Genomic DNA, 24,875 nt, shown 5'->3' with positions numbered 1-24,875 from the left:
AGCAAAGAATTGTAATAATCATGTCATGTTTGAGTACATTTTCCATTAATGAAGCATTTTTTTTATACATTTTCAAATATACACAAAGCAAATACATTTTCCATAATGAGTACAACAATACATGAAGCTTAATTGACTTTTCAATGAAGCGTAATTGGCAACATTTTATTATTTTATCACCCTCAAACCCATTAAGCTAATCTTGGAGAAATTTGCATCGACACTTTTAAAATCGTATGTGCTGCTTCCTTGTTTGACTCTGTTTAAAATGGATAGAGCACACACAATGATGCCTCGCCCTGCATTTGAAACACCGAGATGACAGTTTGTAGCTCGGCCGAGATTCAAGTCTCAGCTCAACAGCTTAGAGGTGAGTGTGTGTGTACCTCAATGCCATTTGTTCTTAACCTGGGGGGCTTGAGTAATTTCCAGAGGGGGCGTGAGCCTGGAGAAAAAAAGGAGGAATTTCTCTAATTATTTTTGGAATTCTCCAAACAAGTGTTTGCATAATAATGCGATGAACATTAAAAAAAACAAAAGTATCGTCTTGAATAATTTTCGTTTTCTATTCACTATTGGGCCTCCCATTTTCTGTATTAAAATTAATTTTAAAATTTAACATTTATTTAAATTATATATTAAAATTTATATTTTGAGCCTGGTGTTGGCACAGTGGTTAGGGCAGCGGCTTGGGATCCAGGAGGTCCTGCGTTCAAGCCCCATTGGGCCACTGAATTAATACACCAGGGGGTTTACTCAGCCTGTCATCCTTCCGGGGTCGGCGAAATGAGTACCAGTGTACTGGGCCGGTGTATACCCCGGTTAAAATAGGTGTACCATATCCCTGTGTCATAAGAGGCGACCAGGGTTGCGTCAGGAAGGGCATCCGGTGTAAAACATGTGCCAAATCACTATGCGGATCATACGGATGATCTGCTGTGGCGACCCCTAACGGGAGCAGCCGAAAGAAGAAGAAGATTAAAATTTATAGTTTATTTTAATTTTAATATTAAACATTTTTTTCATAGATTTGCAGTACCCATTTCAAACTAAATCATTGGCAATGAGTGCAAAAAAGCAGAAGTACTTGACGAATATATTGGATTTGGATTTGTGTCCCTCCATAAGGGTGACACAGAGGTACCCCAGTGCATAATATGCTACAAGATTGAGCAATGTTGGCATGCTGCCCACACGCTTGGAACGCCATTTGAAGACAATGCATCCTGCTCCAGCTGCCAAACCCAAGGCATTCTTTGAAACAAAAAGGCAGTCCTTGAAGCAAGCTAAGATGGACAGCAGTGGAGCATTTCGGCAACAGACTTCAAAGGTTGTTGAGGCTTCCTATGAGATCGCCATGTTGATTGCAAAGAGCAAAAAGAGCCATAACATCGGAGAGACTCTCATAAACCAAGTGTACTGCGTGCAGCAGAGCTCATTCTGGGGAAGGATAGTGCAAACAAGCTTTCCCAAATCTCTCTATCAAACGATACCGTCAAGGGAAGGATCGATGAAATGTTTCAAGACATCAAAGATCAAGTTCTCGGCCAAGTAAGAGCTTCTCCTGTATTTGCCATCCAGTTGGCTGAAAATGACTGATGTTGCTCAGTGTTATCAGCCACTGATGTATGCTCATTCCATGTCAGGCAAAAGTGTAAAAGGGGAAATTCTCTTCTGTCATCCCATGGAAAGTTATACAACAGCAACAGATATTTTTCAAGTAGTATTAAACTTCTTCCAGGAAAATCAACTTTCGTGGGACTCACTGGTAGGGGTGTGCACTGATGGAGCTCCGGCCATGCTTGGTTTGCAATCTGGTTTCATAACAAGAGTGAAAGAAAAAAGTCTATCTGCTCGAGGTATGCACTGCATCCTTCATCGTGAATCCTTCACATCCAGAACTTATACCTGCTGAAATGAGGGATGTCATCACCCTGGCTATCAAGGTAGTCAACTTCATCAAAGCTGGAGCCTAAAACAGTCATCTCTTCAAACAGCCGTGCGTGGATATGGATTCTAAACATCAAGCCTTGCTTTTCCACACAAACGTACAATAGCTTTCGAAGGGAAACATGCTTGGACGGCTTTATGAACTACGACAAGAAGTAGCAACATTTCTAGATTCGCAGCAGAAAGCAGATCTCCATGACAAGTTCCAGTCTGAAGGATTTTTTGTTATCTCAAGCTTACCTGGTGGACATCTTTGAAGCACTGAATGCCATCAACCACAAACTCCAAGGGAAAAACGTCAACATAATCATGCACTATGACGTCATTCGAACCTTCATGGCCAAACTCGACCTCTGGAAATGTCGAATTCAGGATGGAAATACAGCCAGTTTTGCTAACTTGGATTCTGCTCTCATTCACAGTTACCTTGAATCTGAGTTAAAGAAACAAATAATTACTCATCTGACTGAATTGAAAGCAGAATTCATCAGATACTTTCCGGATATGGATGAGAAGCGCGAATCCTGGAAATTCATTCGGAACCCATTTCAATGTGAAGGAGCTGATATTTCAGCCGAAGTGCAAGAGGAGTTTCTTGAGTTAAAGTTCAACTCCTCGGCCAAAGAAGACTTCAAAAAAACTGGATCTCGAGACGTTCTGGGTCACGTACCTTCCTGTTTACCCTTTGATCTCACATTAAGCTCTTCGGATTCTGATAATGTTTGGATCAACGTATCTTTGTGAAGCTGCATTTTCCATGCTCGTTGCTGTCAAGACCAAGTACAGAAACAAGCTGAACGTTGAAGGGGACTTGCGTTGTGCTCTTTCTGGCATTCGACCACGCATTCAAGATCTCGTAGCGAAGAAGCAATGTCAAGTATCTCATGAAATATGCTGTGTGGTTGAGTGTTGCTTATGCAGAATTATTTGTTCAATAAAAAGACTAAAAACACATTTTTTCAGTTTTTCCTTTTAATTCAGGAGTGATTTTGAATCATTTTCTTGAAGATGGTGGGGGGGAGGTGGAGGCAAGGACCAACAACTAGAGGGGGCGTGGTGGTAAAAAGGTTAAGGACCACTGCTCTCGGCAATCCTGCCACCCATCATCAGCCAACCTTTCTCCTGATATTTGGTGTTAGAAACGAATCGCTTCCGCTTCGCTGTGAGGCTCAGGGGTGTATTCAATTACCAAGTTTCTTGTAGAACACTCACCAAGTGCCTTAAGCAGTCCATTCAAAACTGTTGATAAGAAACGGCTGGCTTGGCAAGCGCTAGCGAGCTGCTTGGTAACTGAACACAACCTGGTTGTTTGCTTTGGTTTTAATCGGTGTTGAAAATGAGTGAAATGAAACATTTTGAAAATTTTGAATTATTCTCACTCAGATTTCAACACCACCATGGTGTTGTTTAAACTTTATTTGCATGAGATGATCTGTAATACTGCCAACCATGGGGGCATTATATATGTTCACATACAGAGAATTGGGGTCTTCAATCTAATATCTTGAAAAATTCCTGAGGTTTGGCAATAATAAAATCACTAAAATATCCCTTTTGATCATAATGGGGGTAAAATTGTTGTCATGGACACCGTTTTATGTTTTCCACGTAGCACACAAACGCACACACACACACACAACCCGATGAAGAGGAGTTGATGAAGAGAACAAGGAGAGGAGATGAGGCTAATGGTCTCTCAATACCTTGCACGATTGCCCGATCGCGCCACCAATATGTTTTTGGGGGATGCTCTGCTGGGCGATACCTCCCCGACAGCTGGTGCACCATCTCTTGCTTCGTGGCACTTCGTACAGCTCACTTCGGTCCAGAGAATGAGACGTAGTCCGGGAGCAAAGAGGGTTAACCCTGCACTGTTGTATTAAGTTTTTTTTTACTTTTGATTTTGGTAGCCAAGGGTCTCTATTTTCAGAAACTGCTTGATGATCTGTTGTCACCCTTGGGAAATTTGAGAAATTCAAGATGGCATCCAAGATGGCCACCATTACCTATAAATGACCATAACTCCCTAACTATTCACCCTAGGAAGGTGATTTTTGTCTCTATACCTAGGTTTTAGGGGTCAAGCTATCCAATATAACTAAGTATTATGTTAATATCGAATTATATAATGGTCATTTCCAAGATGGCTGCCAAGATGGCCGCCGTAACACTAAAACTGGCATATCTCCTTAACTACTTACTCCAAATTAGTCGTGAAGGTTTCTATCACTGGGTATTTTGGAGACACATCTATCTGTATCAGATCAAAGTTCATACACTGATGATGTCATCTAGAAATCCAAGATGGCTGCCAGTTTACAAGCACTGGTATATCTTCTATACTATTCAATCTTGGGGAAAATATGAAAAGGTAAATGACCACAGGTGTTATATTATAACAAATGTTCTTTAAAAACTGCGAACTGTTCCCCGATATTGCGTGTGTTGACCTGTGCAACAGCCATTGATGTCATCATGGTATCTGGGTGTGACGGGGTCATGTCTATTAAGGGAAGGTAAACAGCCTTCGTCTTTGGTTGTGCTGAATGACCCTGTCGACGTGCAGCCCCAGTGTTGTACCCATTGTACTCAGGACAATCTAGTGTGTTGTTCATGTCTTGAAGGAACGTGAAGTCCATCTCACTGGCTCTTCCCTTTGAAATTACTTGTTGTGTCAGCATACGCAGGGGCTGAACTGATCGTTTGGGGGTGTTCTGTGGCATCGGAGGCTTCTTGGGACCATTATATCTCTCTATCTCGACGTCATACTCGAGTGGCTCAACCATGTCTTCCTTTTTCACACGCCTAATGGTGTCTTCTTGGACTTTCACTACTGTTACTATCTGGTTGTGTGAGCAGCATGACAAGGGAATGGGTGGATGACTTTCCGTTTGGAGACGATATGTCAGTATCAAAATTGTCTACAATAACCTGAACCAAGCTTGAACTTGAAGTTGATAGGCCTGGTAGTGAAGGTTCCATGGTTGTGGCTTTGGCAGCTGAATATTTAAAACGCCGCACTTCATCGTAGGTACATGTAACACCATACTCTTGTAACACATTGATAAGTTTTTTTGATCTCCTCATCTTGATGTCAAGAGTAATTTGCAAACTAGTGGGCTGGTTTTTCATCACCCCAGTTACCAATGATCCAATGAGAAGTGCAGGTGGTGCCCTATCGAGGTTAGGAGACAGCTTCCCTAAAAAAATTCATCAAAGTGTCACTCACAGTCTCTCTACATTCCTGTCGGTTAACCCTAGTATCATAACAATCTTTATCTAATGTTATTAGTTTGACCTTATGCCTGATGACTTTGCACAGTTTGTTGATTGTTACATCAATGTCATCGTCCTCGTCTTGAACCAATCGCATACATTTTGCAGCTATAGATCGCAAGCTAACAATGTCTGCTAACCCTGAAGAATTTAAAACCACCAACTCATCTCCGAAGCATTTGCATAGGTTTGGGACAATTAAACGACGTGTCAGCCTATCACCCCCAAATTCTTTGTATGCTTCATGCAACTCAACTGAATTCGGGAAGCCGGACGAGTCATTCATCATTACAACAAGTGATTCAAAGGCACGATTAATGTTAACTTGGCTATCAGACTTGGTTGCAGCTGAAGCCACTTTTTTTTCTGACAAGAAGATATTTTGGCAATCCACATGATACCTTGCATCAGCTGCGTGAAGGTCACTTAAAGCGCTATCTACCCTTTGCCACACAACGTCTGATAACTCATCTTGACGCCGTTTGCAGGATTCAAGAATAGTTTGCTTGAGTGACTTCTTGCCACCTGCGCCGCCTATTTCCCGACATTAATATGCTGGTCGCCAACGTTTTGGGTTTTTCGGATCTTTTTCAAACACACAAGTTTCACCACAAAACAAAAACAATGTTCTTTGAAGATAAATCCTGGTAGTGATGAACGTCTCCTGGTCTTTGGTGGAATGTAAGACGAAGCACTTTCTGGATTCTTCCTTTTGTGCCTTTAAACCTGGACGCTTGAAGTGTATGTTGAAGCACAGTTTCTGTGACATTTAACTGTGCATTCAGGATTTTCACTAACTTTTTCTTCAAGAAGTTCATGATACCTGTCCCCGTAGATTTTGCTATGCTTGATAAAGTTTTGAATTCCGACAGGGCCAGTGTCTTTCAACGGTTCAACGACAACGACAGGGCCAGTGTCTCCAAATTTGGACACGAAAAAGCACTGTTCTTCATTCATTTTTTTACTCGTCATTCGGGCAGCACCTGAAAAGACAATAGTGAAGTATTGGTGCCCGTCTATTACAATATGATATTAACATAATACTTAGTTCTAATGGATAGCTTGACCCCTAAAACCTAGGTATAGAGACAAAAATCACCTTCCTCGGGTAAATAGTTAGGGAGTTATGGTCATTTATAGGTAATGGCGGCCATCTTGGATGCCATCTTGAATTTCTCAAATTGCTCAAGGGTGACAACAGGTCATCAAGCAGTTTCTGAAAATAGAGACCCTTGGCTACCAAAATCAACAGTAAAATAAACTTAATACAACAATGCAAGGTTAAGGGAAAAAATGGCAGTTGGCTCCCAGACTAACGTGACCGACGGGCGTGAAGGGAGCGACTTGGGTGGAGAAGACAGAGTCGGGAACCGAATGGGTGGAGAAGGCGGAGTCGAGAGCGAGTGGGCGAAGTGGTAGACAGGACCAGGTGGGTGGGTGGAGTTAGTGACGTGCGGGTGGAGAAGTGGAGATGGATTCACAGGCGGTGACGGGTGGGTGAAGAACTGATTGAGAGCTGATTGGCTATTCTCTCCATTCACTTGTGAGAGATGTAGGTGGGTCTTCCTTTAAACATATATATATATATATATATATATATATATATATATATACATATATATATATATATATATATATACATATATATATATATATATATATATATATATATATACATATATATATATATATATATATAGCAGATGGGCAGAGAGATCGATCCCAGGCTGGGTAGAGAACGGGACGAGCTGACAACAGCGATGGGCAAGACACCAAAACCGGAACTGGAACTACGGACAGCCTCGCCACCCGTCCTTTATAGACCCTGGGGTGCAGGGTGGGGCATTACCCCGAAGCGATATTTCGTCACCCGATTTGGTTGCTCTGATTGGGCCCGGACCACTGCGTAGCCCGGCCGTGATGGCCGGAAGCGGCTCCACTCCACTTCTGGCAAAATAATTCCAAGCTGCGGAATCATCTCGTTCCGAGCCTCATGATATGAATTGCCTCACACCGAACTCCACGACATGAATTGCCTTGTACCGATTTCCCGGACCGTGCCCCGGAGACTGGCCGAGGGTCGTGTCGGCCCCGCATGCCCGCCTGGGCACCTCTGATTAGCGCTGATCATTGCCTGCTCCGCGATGCGCCACGCGGCCCGAGCGGTCCGAACTGCACAGCACACCTCTGTCTGATCGCGGCTTCGCCGGACGGAAAGGCGAGGAGATGTCCGCCATCCGTGGGGAAAATCCGGGGCCGCCAGCAAGGACCAACGGTAAGGTGTTAGGGTAAACCCATGCACAGACCAGAACAAGATATGTGCCATCCGTGCCCTGCTCTGTACGATAATAAGGTATCACGAGCTAAGCACGGGTCCCCCTGCCTTCGAGCACGTTCCGTAGAGTACGTGCGGATCCACCATGGCCCACATGGTCAGCGCTCACGTTCGCCCGATTCTGCTGTCGTGTGTGTGGGGCCAACCCTGATCTCTGTCAGGAATTGAGGGGAATGATTGGATCTAATAATTAGATGGAGGTTTGGAATGAAAAAGAAGATAGATATAAGTATCAGATGGAGAAATGGAGGGAAAAGAGGATGCCGATGTAATTAAACCCAAAAATGGATTGAAAGGAACGCGCCACCCGTATCTTGCACACTTGTGTCCTGTACAATGTGGCGTTCTTGTTGTTTTTCTATTATCAGCCTCTGACGATGTAGTTATTGTCACCAAGCTGCCAGCCACGCTCTCGCCGATATTGGGTAATTTGCTTCTGTGTTGTGAAAAACAACATCCGTGCAGCCTCTTTGAGAGATATTCGTTCGAATGCCTTTTCAATGCAACCCGCAATCTCATCCCAGATCATTGGAAACGTCAGACGATCATCTCGAGCTTGCGGCAAAGGTTCCTTCGAAGGTATCGCTGTATCCTCCCAGCTGTGCTGTCAATGCTCATGTGGTGTTGTTGCGGCTTTCCTATTCCCCTCTCCTGGCCGCAGCACATCCTGCACGTATTGGCCTCTGCGAGGACGCATACGTTGAAGGTGTGGCTGCTGTGTTTTTACTTTTTTTTTTTTTACAGGCAGCTGTTTGAGTGCAGTGTCTAATTTGATTTATTTCAGGAAGAAGAGGAAAAGAGTAGGAATGAAGATAGAGATATAATCAGACCTAACTATGAGATCCACACAACGCACTGTCCCGTTGTCCCGCGAAACAAAAGCGAAGGAACTATCTGAACGTATATTAATGGAATAACTGTCTAGAGACCGCTGTATGATGGTTGCTATTACTTTGGAGGGATGCGGTTCCAACAACCGCAACAATATATATATTTTTTTCATATATATATTTATTTTTATATATATATATATTTATTTTTATTTACATATATATATATATATATATATATATATATATATATATATATATATATATATTTAAAGGAAGACCCACCTACATCTCTCACCAGTGAATGGAGGGAATAGCCAATCAGCTCTCAAACATGTACCACTTGCAAACGTTTGCACATGATACATGCTTGGGAACCTCACTGGTATGCATTGCTGTCTGCGCTATCGCTGATGATTCGCCAATAAGCAATGAAACCGATCCGGCGATGAAACAGGTCTATCGTGCCTGATAAGCTCACACGTGCCTCACACGTGCCTATCGTTTCTATCTCCAGCTGTGAAGCTGGCGAAACGTTACCTAAGGCCGGGTCTGCTGTCGCTTTTTTGCTCAAATTAGCAGAGTCGATCTTGTTTTTACTTTTGGTTGGAAGTGCCACCTTCTTTAAAAATGTGTAAGCATGACGAATGGTAAACTACTCCAGATTCATCACCTTTTGACATTGTCGTTCAGTTTTTAAATGATATTACGGGTAGTATAGTGCGTAGAGACTTGTAAGCTCCACCAATCCGTGTGCTGTGTACTATGCCGCCAATCATTTAGGAATGGCCAGGTAGCGTTGCAGTACACAGTGCCCACCCATGTCTAGCTCCTCCAGGTGGTGAACTTTCGTGAAGGTCAGAGTAGAAACGTGACCTGGAGGCGAATGACATGCAGACAGACAGACAGAATAATACACCAGACCAACCAATATTCTTGTGAATCTTCGATTTCACAAGAAATAAATATTCAAATTGACTTGCAGGGAGACCTGGCATTGCAAGATGCTGTACTAATCCTTTTGGCATTTTGAAGAAATGAAATTTACTTTTTTTGTGGGGACCTAAGACACTTCACTACACCTATAAGCAATGGGGTCAATGATCATTTAAAGAGCAGGTTTTGGGTCACTGATGACCGTGTGATTCGAAGGTTGTAAGCACATTAATAATTATCGTTGGGCAATTATTTTCTTACATTTGAAATTCAAAATAGACTAAAATTAACTTTTAAGTCAAACCTTTTGTCAGTGATCGAAAAACAGACCGGAATTTACCGAAGATGCTATGATGTCACGTTCTCCGAAAACTTCGTGAACATTCGGAAACAGCGTGTGAACAATGGCGAGATGCGAATCCGAGAGTGATTTCAGCGGCGATGAAATTGAGTGTTTTCATTCCGATATTGCCGAGGACGAGTCGGAGGATGATGGGAATTTATACTATGGGGTTTCTGGCCCTGAGCCATATAAATTTGAGCCACTTGCAAGTGCCAGGAAACGGCCTATTTCGTGTACAAGTGGCAGGACTGACTGCCCAGCAGTTCACACTGACAGACTCCACCAGACAGATTGGTTTGTAGATTTTCATTTTCTTGTTCGATGCATAAAATAATGTAAAGTTTGATTTGTTTGTGACTTGATATCATAATTTTTAACCCTCTCCTCACTCAAGAGTCAGAAATAGAATGAATCAATAATGGACCCAAATATATTATACACCGTAGCCTTGGCGTTGAAGTCTTTCTGACAGCTGAGCTTGACCCCAGCGAAAGTGAACAGTTAGAACAAACCCCAACTTTCAAGAGACTGTTGTGGCACATAAATACCAAAACATGTTTAGCCTCATTGGGAAATATTCTACCAAAATTAGAAAAAAAAGTGGAAAATTGATCAATTTTTTTACAATTGAAATGAAATAGCCCAATTTGCTGATGCTCTTAAAAAAGTAATTTAATCAACAATAAGTTGATTTGTTGAGAAATTTTTTCATGCTTGTGTTTTTCAGAAAATTTATTTGTGTTTTTCCATGTACTCTTTAAGAATACATTTCAAGGTTTTTCTCACTTAAACTCAACAATTGATTCTGTGACAGAGCAGTATCTGGAGAACTTGTCAACCAACAACTCGTATTCACAGAGTGGTGATCAGATGTGTTTATGCCTTTGTAATCCTCGGCTGTGAAATGGTCACCACAAATGACTAGTCTATCCAAAGGGTCCTCTTCACCCGTTTTCTTTGGGGGAAAATTTTCCCATTTTGTTTGTACAAATCTTATCCACTGCCGGCGAATGTTTGATTCCTTCGGGAATCGGTGGGAGCGATTACCCGTTTTCCAGCCATTTTCGCAAAACATGACGACACATGTACGAGGCATGATGTACAAATATCCAAATAACTTTGTTGTACAATAATTCAAAATAAAAAAAGATAATATAGACAGTTGCAACCTCAAAAAAGCGAAAGAACGGCCCGCTGAACTGGACACTTCTTCAATGAGCGAGTGAGTGTCCACTTTGTTTTGGAGACCGTGACGTCAACATCCATAAATGGCACGCGGCTGTTTTTTTTTCAACAGCCTCGAGAAATAATTTCGGAGTTAAATTTCATCAATTTTCCCAATAGTTAGGCAACCACAATAGTTTTCATCGAACTATTTAATGCACATATAATCATATTAATAAGTTTTCAGAACATGTTTGGTGACCCGCAACCTGCTCTTTAATATTACCTTCAACAAAGCTACAAAAAGGTTTAGTCACTGTAGAGCAATCCAATCTTCTTTTTCAAAAATAGATTTTGCCTAAACCACTTCCCTGACCTCAAAGTATGACAATGATCCATTTTGCCATCTCAGAAAAATGGCGACACAAACAGACAAACATCTCTCTTGTACAGTAGTATAGATGATCAATAATTAAGTTATATGAAACTTCTGATTTTCTTTTCTACATTATTCTATGTTAGATATGAGGTCAATTGCAAGAATCAGTTGTGCAATAAAAATTCAAGCTAACTTCGCCTGGCCAGCTATTGCCAACATTTGATCGACTTTGGAAATCTACTAGCGACGGTTCCAACCTTTTCCAATCTATTGCCCAAAGTTGGTGTGATATCTGGGTATTTTCCACACAAAGACATATTTGCTTTTTGTTTACACATGGAATATTTCCTTACATTTTAACTTTATAATAATTTGCTGCGTTTTTTTCAGTTTCCTTTGTGAAGATTGAACAACCTGATTGGGATGCTGTGGACACTGCAGGTAATAATAAAGTTGCTTTCCTTTTATTAGCCCATCCCCCACACAGCTAGAGATGGGGTTTTGCAATTGTGTGTGTGTCTGTCTGTTCAGACCGCACCTTTTTTTTACTATTTGAGCTTTTGTCATCAAGTTTTCAACAAAGCTTTATTATGAGAATATGGAGAACAAATTACGAATTTAGTCAAAAGGTCAAAGGTACCGTTTAGCATATGGAAGAAGAAAAAGAAGTCTGAATACAAAGCGGACTAGCTTTTCATTTTCAGATGCTTTCTAGTTTTTATCCTTATTAATGTTCACACTTACTCATTTTATATTCCGTATAACAACTTCGAGTGCCCCTACTCGTGATAGAGCGTCAGCGGCTTGCAAGTCATGAATACTTCAAGGCTAGAATTGATCCTGGACTGGTCATTGCTTTGTCGTATAATGCAGGAATATTCACTCAGCAGCCATGGGAATCGATCCCACACCAGTTAGGGAAATGCAACAAGCTTTACGCACTCACCATCCAGCTACTAATTGTAAATATGGGACGATTTAAATTCTGGAATTTCTATCCATCTGCCGCTGTACTCACACAAATAGTTTCTGTACGTTTAGTAGTCCCTGGGGGGCAAATTTTCGGTAATTCTATTTGTGATGGCAAGCATGCTTTGATATGCTCATTGAAAGACAGTGCATCGACCACGGCTTGGAGTGTTCCGTGTCAAATTCTGCCTTAAAGGGGGACCAAAATGCTCAGACCACCTCGATGCTAATCTCGCACCTGATACCCTACAAAATATATATTTATGATGTCTTCCGATTTACAAATTATGAAGTCGGTAAATTTGTGATTCAAAGTCAATCATCTTCTTCTTCTTCTTCTTCTTCTTTTTCTTCTTCTTCTTCTTCTTCTTCTTCTTCTTCTTCTTCTTCTTCTTCTTCTTTTTCTTCTTCTTCTTCTTCTTCTTCTTCAGATTATCCATGACATCGCATCATTAAGTCGACCGTCATATCCGTACCATCTCCGGGTTACATCGCGATATGATTTAACTCAAATGGCGAATAATTTTCAATGTTCCACAAATATGCCGAGTCGATGCGTCCTCGGAGCTTGGATAGTAAAACAAACTGCAGTGGTTTCATGCTACACCAATGGCCGGAAGACCCTAAGTTTGCCAGAAATTTGACGAGATTTATACAAAATACCTGGGTGTGGATTGGGCCAACAAAATGTTCGCTTTTGTGGTTGGAACATTTTACAGAGCATTGGTATGAAACAACAGAGATGGCTGCATCTTGTGGTTATCTGCCACGATTGAGGGAGGATGCCATCCCCATCATTAAGTGGAAGAAAAAGCCTATTGCTCGCAACTGTAACACCATTGCCACCCAACTACCAGTCGTATATACATGGACGATTTGAGCAGTGAATCAAACACCTGTTGCCATTGCTTGGCAATTTCCACAAGAGCACCTGAAAATAATCATCAATTATCAACACGAATTTCTAGAAGTCAAATGAACCACCATCTATTTATAGTGGAGTGAAAGACTGTATATGTATGTATGTATGTATGTATGTATGTATGTATGCATGTATTTATGTATGTATGTATCACCTACTCCTCCAAGAGGATTTGACCGAGGACGCACAAACTTTCAGGGTCCCCCCCTCCCCACCTCTCCACCCTCTCCACCATCCCCCACCTCTCTCAAACATTACCACCACAATCAGACATCACCCTTTCACCATATTCCCCACAATCCACCATCAACCATCACCCTAACAATACCCACCACCACACCACCCCCTCCCCCTCCACAATCCCACAGCAGCCATCACCCCCACCCCCTCCACCATCTCCTCACCACACACCCCACTCCCCCCTAGCACCACACTCCCCTCCACTGGGTGCGGCATCGACATCTCACAGACACGACGGTGAGACATGGCACGTACATGGACACAAATGAGACCAAGGAAAGATTGAAACAGAGCGATCCCATAACATACAAGACACCTGGTCAGTCTCCGACAGTGGGACAAAGCATTAATCACCCATTTTGTCCATGGTGTCCAAGTGTGCTTGGGTGGTATCGGCTGCTGGGCGATGATGGGAGTAGGGGAATTTTGTTGGTTCTGGGACTATCCCATTTCTCCCATTGACTTTCATGTTAACTCAGGGAAAAACTATTTCAACCTGTCAATAAAAAGGAGTGAATTTTTTTTCTCACAAACATCTCCTCTGGCTCCAACTTCTCCTTCTCTTTGCCAACCTTTTCCACTCATCCTGCACCAGCTCCTCTGCATTAAATTGTTTCTGACACCAATCTCTTCCATGAGCCTTGACTGCATCAAAAAAAACTTTTAAACCCCCCTCAACCCTCACCCCTGACCACCCCCCCTCCACCCTCTTTCTCTTACCCATTTATACCTACATGTAAACCTAGATTCCCTCCATTTATATCCCAACCTCTGAATAATACAACCTTGTGCTATGAAACTTTATATTTAAAACAATGTATTTCAGATATCTCATCCATTAAAAAAATCATTTTAGGCAAAATTACTTCTATATAAATTACCTCAAAACTCTGGAAAAGTACAGAGCCAAGCAAAAACCAAACCAAGGAGTGGATAAAATCACAACCTTGGGATTTAAAGGGTCGAAAAAATTAATGTGGACAGTATGAAAAAAGTATAATCGAAGGAATAACCAAAACAACCATAAATAAAGCACACAGACTGAGAGGTTTAAAAAGATTTAATGATGTCAAGAAAACAATGGAAAAATAACTTGCTACTATTTTAAAATGATATGTGGTTCAGGAGGAGCTCCGAGCAGAATGCTGAGGGAGGTTTATCATTTTGCCTCAACTCAACAAAGATATTTAGCCCAAGAACACAACTCCAACATATTATTTTTCAACATTCTCGATGGAGATGAAAGTTTTAAGAAAATAAGGCATTTTAATAAACTACAAACCCCACAAATATTTATTGGTAGCCTTTTTGAATTCATTTTGAAATACGAACGAAATTTTATTTTAAACACAAAAATATAACATTTAAATCAGCGAGAGATTTCACCAAGATTTTATTTTAAATACAAAAATATAACATGTAAATCAGTAAGAGATTTCACCAAGAAAATTTTATTTTAATCACAAAAATGTGATAGATATATAGGTCAGAGAAAAATAATCTCTTGCTGATTTATTGATACTTTTCTGTTGAAAAGAAAATCTTCTGAGTGATCAGACAAAATATTTCACCAAGGTTTTATTTCAAAGACAATAGTATCTATAAATCAGTAAGAGATTTGACTCAGAAAATTTTATTTTAAACACAAATGTGTACATATAAATAGGTTCTAGAAATTCATCTTTTTTTGTTACATAAATATGGTGAATATAACTCATTGCAATGTTTGCAATAAGAACTACAAATATTACAACAAACAATCATGCAAACACACACTCAATACATTTCAACTAATTCAACTGGAGAAACAAAAACAACATTGTGATGTACGCTCAAAGGACTTGTTAAAACGTAATTATAAGAGACATTTTCAATCACGTGAACACAAAAAAAAAAACTCAGAAGATACAGCCAGGTTTGTTATTTTAAAAATGAATGGAGCATTTAAAGATGACATAAAAATAAGTATTTTTTATCCTTAAAAAGCCAGAAGCAAAATCTGCAGCTGAAGCAATTGTGAAAGTTAGTTCAGCTGTTGAAACTTTAATTAACGAGAGCCTGAGGGAATTTAATACCATTAAATTCTATATGGGAATAAAATTATATTTGACAAAAGGAGGCAATGAAAGTAATGAGTTGAAAGAAGAAACACCTTGTTTGAGAACAAACCCTCATATAATTTATTCATTTCAAGGTTTCGAAGATTGTAATGTTTATGGTAAACTTCAGAGATACGAAATAGATGTTGATGATAACACAGAAGTGGATTTAACATTGGGAAAATCATTTTCCTAGATATACACATCTTGAAATTGGATCCTCTTAAAGCTTCTTCCTGAAGTGATTTGCCAAGAGTAATAAAACTTTAAAAAGCAGTTGTTAATGTTCAAAACAATGACAACAAATGCTTCTTCTGGACTGTTCTTGCTCACTTACACCCCCACAATGGAAACGAGGAACGAATATGGCATTACAAAAAAAAAACATGAAAATACTTTAAACGTTAAAGGATTAGATTTTCCGATGAAGTTAAAAGCTATCTCTAACTTTGAGAAAATGTGAAATAAATAAAGAAAGAAATAAATCCTTCAGCGCGCGACATTGCTGTTGTGCAGCATGTGGAGACGGAATTTGGAGGGAGTGGTGTACTTCTGAGGAAAATATGTACAAATGATACTTACTCGCCATGCAGCATATGGACATATTTGGAATAAGCGGTGTGCAATAATTGATTGATTCAGTGATTAATTGTGTGATTGAAATAAATTACAGTCGTAAAATAATTGATTTCTCAATCAGTTGCCTAATAATAGCATACCTAAACCACCACTGTTTCATCCAAATCTGTTACTCTTTGAAAATTAAGTAATACATCAAAAATTAATAATTAATTGATTCATTGATTAATCAATAAATCAAAAATACCCGTTACAACCAAATCACTTGTTCATTGTCGTGTCCAAATATCAGTTTCCAAGCTTAAAAGGTGCCCGAGATATTGCCAAGGTGAGAAAGAAAATATACAAGGAATTAATAAATTGATAATAATTAATCAATTAATTGATTCATAAAAAAGTAAAAAATAATGTTTTTGCCAAAGCACATCTTCACTTTTGTCCCCAAATTTCAGCTTCCTAGCTCAAAGAATGGCTGAGATATCGCCCGGACAAACAAAGAAGAAAATAAAAAACCAATGTCACCCCCAGGGTGACCAGTATCTTGCCAAAATGTGAACATGAGTGAATTATTTATTCGATTAAAGTTACTCAAAAAATAAGGGTTTCGTCGACCTTGATGCTTGACCTTTTTGTGATCTTGACCTTTATATTTTCGTACGGTTAATGGTATCTCTCCAGGACCGTTGTACAGGAAATATCAAGAGATTTTGATGAGAACTGAGGAAATAAAATTTTCATGAAAAATCAGTTTTTTCGTCATGACGTCATCAAATGACGTCATAGCGTCAAACTTTTGACAGATCTGGAAAGCACTTATCAAGCGCTTTCATATGAGGTATTACTCGATATGGTAACTAAGATTTCATAATTTGACCTTGGGGTCCAAAACTTTCGACCTCCAGCGCTAACCATGAAGGTCAAGGCCGATCGCCACCAAAAATTAATCAGCTGAGCGCCAGACCATGAACTATATTCCCATGAAGTTTGAAGACGATCCGATCAAAATTACTCAAAAAATACGGGTTTCGTCAACTCCCCTGATTTGAGACAAAGTGACCTTGACCTTTGACCTTGACCTTGAAAATGTTATGCACTGAAAGGGACCTCTATAGGACTCTGATATGCGAAGTTACAAAAATTTCCAATGATAACTGTGCTCTGCAGAGTGATCGATACGTGATTACAGACAAACAAAAAAAATAAAAAGAAATTAAAAAAAAACAACATGCAAGCTGACTAGCATATCTTGCAAAAATTTCGTTTTGGCAAGATAACAAACAAGAAAGAAAACAGAGAGAAAACTGAGTACTCCATTTCTTCGGTGCCCGGCAATGACGTCATGCATCACCTGGACGTGAAATTGGGAAGGAGTGGTGTTCAATATTAAAAATTACAAATAATGATAAAAATTATGAAATGTACATTGACCTTCTGTTTTATAGTTTGGAAGAAAATTCAGATGATGTTTACATCAAAAATTTATCAAGATTGACTACTTCTTAAGCATGCAATCGAACAAATATGACATATCCCTGTAAGCGATGTCTCAATTTCTTTCACACAAAAGAAAGATGAGAACATCATTCAATGTATTGCTCAAACCATAGATCAACTGCAATCAATATGCCAAAAGTAGGTTCAGTGGTAGATTTCAATGCTATAAATAAATCCACAAAGGATCCATTCATGATATATGTCGACTTTGAAAACATTCTCAAAAATATAGACACAACTTCTCCAAATCCAAATCAATCCTATACCAAGCCAACTCAAATCCAAATCAATCCTATACCAAGCCAAATCAAAACCACACTCCTTGTGGGTTCCTGTTATTATATCAAATCATTTGTTGGAGACCAACATAAATTTGAAATGTACAGAGGTGAAGATACCCCTCAAGAGTTTGTAAAACGATGAGAAAATGATTGTATTCAACCAACAGAAGTAATGCAAAAAAATTATAAACCAATGAAAATAACACAAGATGAGGAAAAATAATTTAAGTACTCCAACATTTGTTATCTTTGTCAAGATGTAATCAGGAAAGAATGAAACGTTAGTGACCATTGTCATCTTACTGGTAAATATAGAGGACCTGCTCATCAAAGTTGTAATCTCATTTTTAAACTCCCTACTTTCATTCTGGTCTTTCTTCACAACGCCAACTATGACATATTTCTTCATAAGCGAAGTTTCAAAGACACCTGGGGACATATTTGTCATTCCTACCACAGACCAGAAGTACATTTAATTCACAAAGTCAATCCCAACAACTCACAAAACTAATATTACATTTCTAGATTCATGAAAATTTATGCCAAACAATTTATCCACATTAGCATCAAGTCTTAAGCTGCTGTCACACCTTGACGATTTAGCCTGCATATGCCGATTTATGAAAAATTTGTCTAAAACGCTGGCACACGTCGAATACGTTATGGGTACGTTTTGTATACATTAAGAGCACGCTGAAAAACACTGCCATACGTCGTAGTACGCTGCCTTTAAACGTTGTACTTTTGGGTTGTCCTCAAATTTTAGTATGTTGAAATTTTACGACGTATGCCGGCGTATGAATCACACGTTCTGCTACGCTGGCCATAAGTTGTAGGCACGTTATGCGATCGTTGACACACGTCGACACACGTTAGGCCAAAAAAAAAAAATGTTGCATTGGCGTAACGGGTCACTGAAAAAATAGGGTAGGTCGGTCGGGATCTTTTTTTTTTTTTTTTTTTCCTAATAAATCCCAAAATTTTTGGATAATAAATCCAAAAATTTAATAAATCCTAATAAATCCCTCCCAAAATCTCCCCCGGCTCGAGTACCACCCTTTTTGTCGGCGGGTTCTGTCCGAAACACTTCCGGGTTTTTGCGATCGCGATCGCAATCAACAAGATACTTGAAATCGATAGCAAAAAAACAAAAAAAAACGTAGGGTCGGCGGAATTTTTAGGGTCGGGCGGGTTACGCCAATGCAACATTTTTTTTTTTTGGCCTTACTTGTAAGTTACTCATAAATCAAAACCCGTCGAGGTAATGTTTAGCATACCCGAAACTTTTTTCTAACCTCTGAGTAACGTTTTGTAAGCACGCTACACGAACGTTGTTCACACTTCGCAACACGTAACTTGAAAGTTCCTCATACGTCGAAACACGTCAAAGTAATGTTTAGGGTTCCCGTGACTTATTTATAACCTATGAGTAACGTGCTTGGGAATTATTTAAATAATGCTGTATTTGGCAAGACAATGGAAAATGTAAGAAACACAAAACATAAGACTTACTACATCTTGGAAACAAGCATTTAAGTTAATGAATAGACCCAACTTTAAATGAGTAGAGACATTCTCTGAGAACTTTTGTGCTATTCATGTGGAGAAGGAAAGCATTGTGATGGAGAAACCTATTTATGTCGGAAAATCAGTTCTTGACTTGTACAAATTCTTGATGTTTGACTATTTCCACAACAGGTTAAAGAAAAACCAAGATGTTAACGTAGATTAACCCTTTCATCAATCTGTTTGAAAATGGAGAAAGCTCTTAAAGCATATCCAAATGTTTTATATTGAAACATGAGACAATATCTATCAGCTGGATTGAGAATAAAGACAGTTTTATATCGGATATCAAGAGAGAAGACGTTCATTAAGATATGATGAAAGACAAACATTTATGACACAAGCAACTATGAAAAAGATAATCGACAATTTTCGACAAAAAACTTATTGGAAAATTTATAGATGAGTTGGGAAGGCAGATAATGAGTGAATTTGTAGGATTAAGAGCAAAGTCTTCTGCTTACAAGTATCGTGGTTCTAAAAGTGATTAAAAAGTTGAAAGGGATAAAGAAGAATGTTTTCAGACACTATAAATTTCAAGCATTATTATGATTGTTTAGTTTTAACAAAAGAAGAGTATCGGAAGATGAATAATATTAGCAGTTATAAACATCTTATATATTCAGAACAAATAACTAAGAAAGCATTGGGAGCATTTGATGCTAAGACATATAAGTAGGGTGAATATACTGATTCTGGCTCACTTTTCCCCATGTAAATGAATGGGGGATTTTCAGCGATTCCCTTTTTTTTTCCCTAAAAATAAACCCCCTTTTTATCCCAAGGTATATTTATTTGTCTCCCCTTTTAACCTAGGGGCTCTCTATTCAAATAACCCATACAACAAGATAAAGATTTGTTAAAGGTGATTCTAAAGAAATATCTGAAACGTCTAAGCCTCGGGACACTCTTTATCAAATAACCGATGCATATTGTTTAGCTCACTCATTGAACCTATAAAGATTTGTTCATTCTCAAATTCCTTCAATAGTTTAATTTTCTTTGCACAATAATCCCCATCTAAAATATTGAAAAACAAAACATTTGAATCTTTATATTTTTTAAGATACCCCTTTTGTGCCATTACGAAATGATAAACTTCTCTTAATGCTCTTGTTTGACCACCTCCTGAGCCACATATCATTTTGAGATTATAGTAAATTGTTTTTTCATTGTTCAATTGATAACCATCAAAGTTTTCAGTCCATTCAAGGATATTCATTTTTTTCTTCACATCCTCTAACTTACTAGTTTTTAAATTGATTCGCTTATTTGTTTTATTTACCTTTGTTTTAGTTATTTTTTCAATAAGACTTATTTGATATTTTTCACATTCATTATGTTTTCCATTTATATACCAAGACTGAGATTTTCTCCACTCTTTAGTTTGATTAATACTTGGTTTAACCATTTATATATTGCGAAAAAACGCGGTGGTAGCCCTTAAAAAACCCTAACCCATCTTCCCATCGTTAAAACACAATCTATTCTATTCACTCTATCATACAATATCCATATGGAACACAATCTATTCCATTATCTAAAATAAATCTCTTATCATCAAAGGCTCCTAATGCCTTTTTATTTACTTCTTCACTATATATGTTATGTTTATAACTTCTTATTGTATTCATTTTCCTATATTCTTCTTTCTTATTCATCAAACAATTATAATAGTTTCTAAAAGTTATTGATTTCTTTATTACATATTTCTTTATTCCCTTTAACCTCTTATCAATCTGATCACCATACTTATAAGCATATGCCTTTGCTCTCAATCCAATAAACTCACTCATTACTTTTCCACCCAACTCATCCTTAAACTTACCAATAACCTTTTCATTCTTTTTGGAAAATAACTCACTCTTCTTGCTGAAATTACTTGTATCATATACTCCAATATTTTTCTTCATATCTTCATAAACATCATCAGTTTTTATATCTAGGATAAAACTATCAGTGTCCATATACAACAATGAAACATTTTCACCATACTCTTTCTTTAAGTCATTATACAAATAATCATACATCAATATCTTTGATAAATCAAGAACTGCTGTTCCAATATAAATTGGTTTATCCATTACAATACTTTCCTTTTTCATATAAATTGCAGAAAAGTTCTCTGAAAAAATCTCTTCTCTCTCAAAACTTGGTTTATTTATCAATCTCGAAGCTTCTTTCCAAGATGTTGCGAATCTAATGTTTTGCCTGTTTCTAACATTTTCCATAGTCTTTCCAAATACAGCATTATTCATTAGTTTATAAAAGTCCCCTTCAAATTTTACTTTTGTATTTGCTCTCATATCTGTATTGAATTGAATATACTTTTTCACCCAAGGACTTTGTTTAAATTTTAAAACTCTATGAATTTTAGCTACTCTCAATCCTTCTCTCAAAAACTGTTTTAAGCTTCTCTGATGCAAAACATATCCCTCTTTATCATAGAATGTTGTTAATAACTTTTCTGTTGATTTACCTTTAATATTAAAACTTTTATGATAATCACTTAACCATTCTTTCTTTGGGGTTTCTTTCTCACATGCAAAAGGAAGATCTTTATGCTTATAATAAAGATCACTCGGGTACCTCAAATCAACTTCAAAATAATAACCTTCTTCTTCGTCATTCAATTCCTCTTGAGAAGAAATAACAATATTCATCAAAGCCTTTTCATAATCCTTTTCTTCCACCCACTCTAATTTACCATAAGGCAGAGATTGAGACATTGCCCATCCATACAAATTATTAGCATCAAAATACATCAAATAATTACTATCTTTTTCACTATCATAATTTGGAAGATATTTATTATTTGCTCTAGCATATCTTTTTGAACATACTTGTGATATTCCACCTCTCTTGGACTTCTCAATCATCAAAAGCATATCAACATCACTGATTAAATCTATATCTTGTTTTGTCATTTTCAACATTGCACTCCAAGCTAAACCAGGAGCTGTGAAATAGTGGGCAGGGTCTAATCCATAACAATTTTTATTATGACAGAGTGATCTAAAAGCTTCAAACACATCAGCTAACAATAAAACATCTGTTTTTAGATATAAATCATGATATTCTCCAAGGTTCTTTATCTTAAATAATTTCCATATTTCTTGTGCGTGTTTATATTCCTTATCACTTATCTCTTCTTCATGAAGGTTATTATAGAAACTTTCTTTTGATGGAAGTTGTGTTTCTTTAAATCTCATAAATGAATCCATATAATCATAAGGATAAATTCCCTTACTTGTAAGAATTTTCTCTTTACTTTGAATTTCATTCCTTGTTTGAATTTCCTCTCTCGTAAGAATTCCTTCTTTAATCAGAATTTCATCTTTAATCAGAATTTCCTCTTTAGTTAGAATTTCATTCATTGTTCGAATTTTCTTTATAATTAGAATTTCATCTTCAGTTAGAATTTCTTCATTAATTAGAGTTTCCTCTTTACTTTGAATTCTCTCTTTAATCTGAATTTCCTCTTTAGTGAGAATTTCCTCTTTTGGAAAGAATGAATTAAGATTTGGAAAAGAGTCCGTGGAGCTTAGATTTGATGCGAGGAAGGCTAGTGGTGTTCCCATAAACTTGTAAGAATCAAGAAACCGAATACGAGTTATAGGTTTTGTGAATATCATTTTTGTAAATGAAATATACTTTTGACTTGTGTTTGTTATGGCAGAAATATTCCCTGGTGTTTTTGAAAGTTCATTTATAAATAGATGTGTATCATAGTTGGCGCTGTTGTGAAGAAAGACTGGAATAAAAGAAGGTAATTTATAATTAAGATTACAACAGGAATGAGCGGGACCTCTATATTTACCAGTAAGATGACAATGATCCCTAACTTTAGACTCCTTAATTTCCCCCTCACAAATATGACAGATATTGTTCTTTCTAAATTCTAATTTTTCTTCTTTGGTTAATTTCATCGGTTCATTTGTTTCTTTCATTAATTTAGTGAGTCTTATACAATCCTTTTCTAATCGTTTTACAAACTCTTGTGAAGCTTTTTTTCCACGATAATGTTCAAGTTTGTTATACTTTTCTCCAACAGATGATTTGATATAATGACAGAAACCACAAGGAATATGTTTTTGATATTTATTTGTATATGATTCTTTTGGATTAGGAGAAGCAGTATTAATCTTTTTAAGGATACACTCAAAATCAGCGTATATCACAAATGGGTGCATGATAGATTTATTATAATCTTCAAAAGAAATCTTTTCACCAGGTTTAGGCATTGTAATTACAGCTGATTTATGATTACTACAATATTTTGAATGTTGTTCTAATCGTTCTTTTGTATGAAATGAATTAAGACATCGCTTACAAGGATATATTTTGTTTGCTGTTCTGAACACCTGAGAAGAGATTAATCTTGATAAATTATTGATGTATGTGTAATGTGAATTCTTTCCAACACTAAAATATAAAAGATCAATGTGTGTTTCTTCATTTTTATAGTTGTTTGAAATTTTTAATATTTGAACTTTGTTTGTATCCGTTAATCCATATACATTAATAGAAAGATTATTCTTTTTCTCAAATTTAGGAATATCTGTTAGTGGCATTGGGAATTTAAAATCTTTAATGTCCAAGGTATTCTCATATTTCATATATTGTTTTACTCTTTCTGAATTACATTTTGGTGGATGTAAGTGAGCAAGAACAGACCAGAGAAAACATTTATTATCATTGTTCTTAATATTAACAACTGCCTTCTTTAGTTTTATTTCTTTTGGATAAAACTTTTTTGGATGAATATTGAATCCTTTGATGAATATTGAATATTGAATCATCTTTTGGATGAATATTGAATCCACTTCCTACCACTGTATTATCAACATCCTCCTCTTGTCTTGATAGTTCTTCATAAACCCCACTATTCAAAAAATCTTGAAATGATGTTATAAAATGAAGATCTGTTCTCATATAAGGAGTTTGTTCTTCACCTTGTCTTTTCATATTCATTTTCACTCCCATATAAAACTTTAAAGTTTTCATTTCTTTTAATGTCTTTTTAATAAATTTTTCAACATCGGGTTTCACTATTTCAATTGATTCAGCTATTGATGATGGACCGGGTTCTCCAAATTGAAAAATCCTTATTTTTATATGCCCTTTAAATGCCCCATCAGTGTTTTCAATATAATAGTCTCCCTTTACTTTAAACTCATTTTTCTTGTGTTTTTGTGATTGAAGATGTTTATTATAACTACTCTTCAAAACATCCTTTGAACAGATATCACAATGTTTTCTTTCCAACTCAAGAGGAGATATTTTATGAAACAGATTAAATGTGTGTTTGTTGGTTCGGAGGTGTTTTCTATAATGTTTATATTTGTGATTACAAACATCGCAGTATGTTGTATTCACCATATTTATATAATAAATCTTTGCTTAAACTAAAATTTTCTTGATGAAAATTTCGTTTATTTTACAGGTGAATCTGTGCTTAAAACCATTTTATCCTCCAACTTTTTCACTTAATAAATACAATGTTTCAAGA

General features: G+C 37.5%; 1 protein-coding gene across 2 annotated transcripts in view; it reads left to right on the top strand.

Annotated features, from left to right (window-relative positions):
* The window catches only part of LOC147025512 (uncharacterized), a 101,035-nt gene that overhangs the window by 31,194 nt on the left and 44,966 nt on the right, over window positions 1-24,875 (top strand). For both annotated transcript variants that reach the window (XM_085887003.1, XM_085887002.1), the window contains exon 5: window positions 11,604-11,654. In XM_085887003.1, the coding sequence (XP_085743129.1) occupies window positions 11,604-11,654 (51 nt within the window). The remainder of the gene's footprint in view (window positions 1-11,603; window positions 11,655-24,875) is intronic.

This window comes from Eptatretus burgeri, chromosome 6, assembly GCF_056783735.1.
Source record: "Eptatretus burgeri isolate ZD-2024b chromosome 6, Ebu_testis_v1, whole genome shotgun sequence".
In the NCBI taxonomy this organism is placed as follows: Eukaryota; Metazoa; Chordata; class Myxini; order Myxiniformes; family Myxinidae; genus Eptatretus; species Eptatretus burgeri.
The sequence above is the reverse complement of the archived record's forward strand: the minus strand, read 5'-3'. Positions and strand labels throughout refer to the sequence as shown.